The 1,781-nt window shown below is 56.9% G+C and overlaps 1 protein-coding gene across 1 annotated transcript in view; it reads left to right on the plus strand.

The window, feature by feature from the left end:
- Nucleotides 1-482, plus strand: part of GUITHDRAFT_121145 (hypothetical protein) — a gene marked incomplete at both ends in the record, with an annotated part of 2,626 nt that extends 2,144 nt beyond the window's left edge. The window contains 3 exons of the mRNA XM_005819589.1: nucleotides 72-103; nucleotides 158-216; nucleotides 413-482. Of these exons, the coding sequence (XP_005819646.1) occupies nucleotides 72-103; nucleotides 158-216; nucleotides 413-482 (161 nt within the window). The remainder of the gene's footprint in view (nucleotides 1-71; nucleotides 104-157; nucleotides 217-412) is intronic.
- Between the last annotated feature and the right edge of the window lie 1,299 nt (nucleotides 483-1,781).

Genomic DNA, 1,781 nt, shown 5'->3' on the forward strand with positions numbered 1-1,781 from the left:
CCTCCCTCCCTCCCTCCCTCCCTCGATCCATCTCGTTGTTCCTCCAATTCCCTCTTCTGACGTCTTGGCAGTCTACGATGCTCCTCCCGCCGCGTTCAGGCAGGTCAGCGAGGAGGCCGGAGGCTGCAGTAGACGATTTCTCTCACAGGCCGTGCAGGACGACCTGTCAAACCTTGTCAGCTTCACTCCCAACATGCACCATGAGCACAACATGAGGTAGAGGAGAGAGGAGAGGAGGAGGAGGGAGAAGAGGGGGAACAAGAGTGGGAGGACAGGAGGAGGGTGGGGGCGAGGATAGGGAGGAGGAGGGAGAAGAGGAGGAGGGAGACGAGGAGGAGGGCAAGGGAGGGGGAGGGGGAGGAAGGGGAGGGAGAGGGAGAGGAAGCAGCGACTGATCCATGCACGCCAGCAGGAGCGAGGTGAAGGTTGATGGGTTTGACGTCGGCAATGCAAGCAACGTGAGAGTTTGTGCTGGGGTGTGAAGGAGGAGGGAGGTGAAGCTGATGGGGAGGAAATGCTAGGAGGAGGAAGCGGAACTAAGCTGAACAGGAGGGAGGGGAGGATAGAAGGTCAATAGGAGGAGAGCAGGAGAATAGAATGCCAAGGAGATGATGGAAGGAGGAGAGGTGAGGAGGAGGAAGTGAACTTGTTTCAGGTATTTAATCCTCGACAAGACACACCTAACTCGAACCTCGTCTCCGCCCTTGGTCACCATCCTTACTTCCCCTCTCCCCTACGTTGCTTGCCCCCTTCCCGTGTCACCCTCCTCTTCCTCTGGCGTCCTCTCCTCTCCTCTCCTCCTCTTCTCTTCTCTCTTCCTCCTCACCTCATCCTCCTTCTCCCTCCCCTTCTCTCATCCTCCATCGTCGAGTCCTCGGCTCACTCGTATCAGGTCAAGTTCTCCCTACTTGGCGGGTCTGCTACGATGCAGGGGGGAGAAGGTGAGCGGACCGAGGGGAAGGAGAAGTGCAAGAAGGGAAGAAAAGAGGAAGGAGAGGAAGGGAGAGGAGTCGATGCAGAGTAGGGCAGGGCAGGGAGGAAGAAAAGCGGATAGGAGGGGAGGGAAGGGGAGGAAGGAGCCATCCGGAGGTTGAACAAGAGAGGAAAATGGTGCGATTTTGAGACGAGGACGAAGAAGCAAGAGAATGAGAAAGCAGGGGGAGGAAAAGAAAGAGAAGGCGGGAGCAGGAGGAGGGAGCAGGAGCAGGAGCAGGAGTAGCCGGACTAACTCTGAATCAGATTTTCGTCAACGATGTCACGCGAGTGACGACTTGGGAATATCCGACTGCTGCTCGTCTCCCTGCTGGTAGAGAACGTGACTGGAGGAATGAGGAGGGAGGGCGAGAAAGAAGAGGAGGAGGGGAAAAGGGAAGAGGAGGAGGCAGGGGGAAGAGGAGGAGGGAGAAGGACGAGGAGGGGGAGGGGGAAGGACGAGGAAGGGGGGGGAGGAAGGACGACGACGAAGATGAAGGAGGACGATGTCAAGTAGAGGAGTGACATTGTGAATAATTCAGGTTGGGAAGAGAAGACAGATACCGCGAATCGAGTCTACTACGTGAATCACATGACTAGAACAACACAAGTCAGCTCCTTCCTCCATGTTCTCCTCCTCCTCCCCTTCTTCCCTTCTTTGCTCCCTCCTTCTCCTCCCTCTCTCCCTCCTTCTCCTCCCTCTCCCCCTCCTTCTTCTCCTCCCTCTCTCCCTCCTTCTTCTCCTCTCTCTCCCCCTCCTTCTTCTCCTCCCTCTCTCCCTCCTTCTTCTCCTCCCTCTCTCCCTCCTT

Source organism: Guillardia theta (genome assembly GCF_000315625.1).
Source record: "Guillardia theta CCMP2712 unplaced genomic scaffold GUITHscaffold_215, whole genome shotgun sequence".
Lineage (NCBI taxonomy): Eukaryota > Cryptophyceae > Pyrenomonadales > Geminigeraceae > Guillardia > Guillardia theta.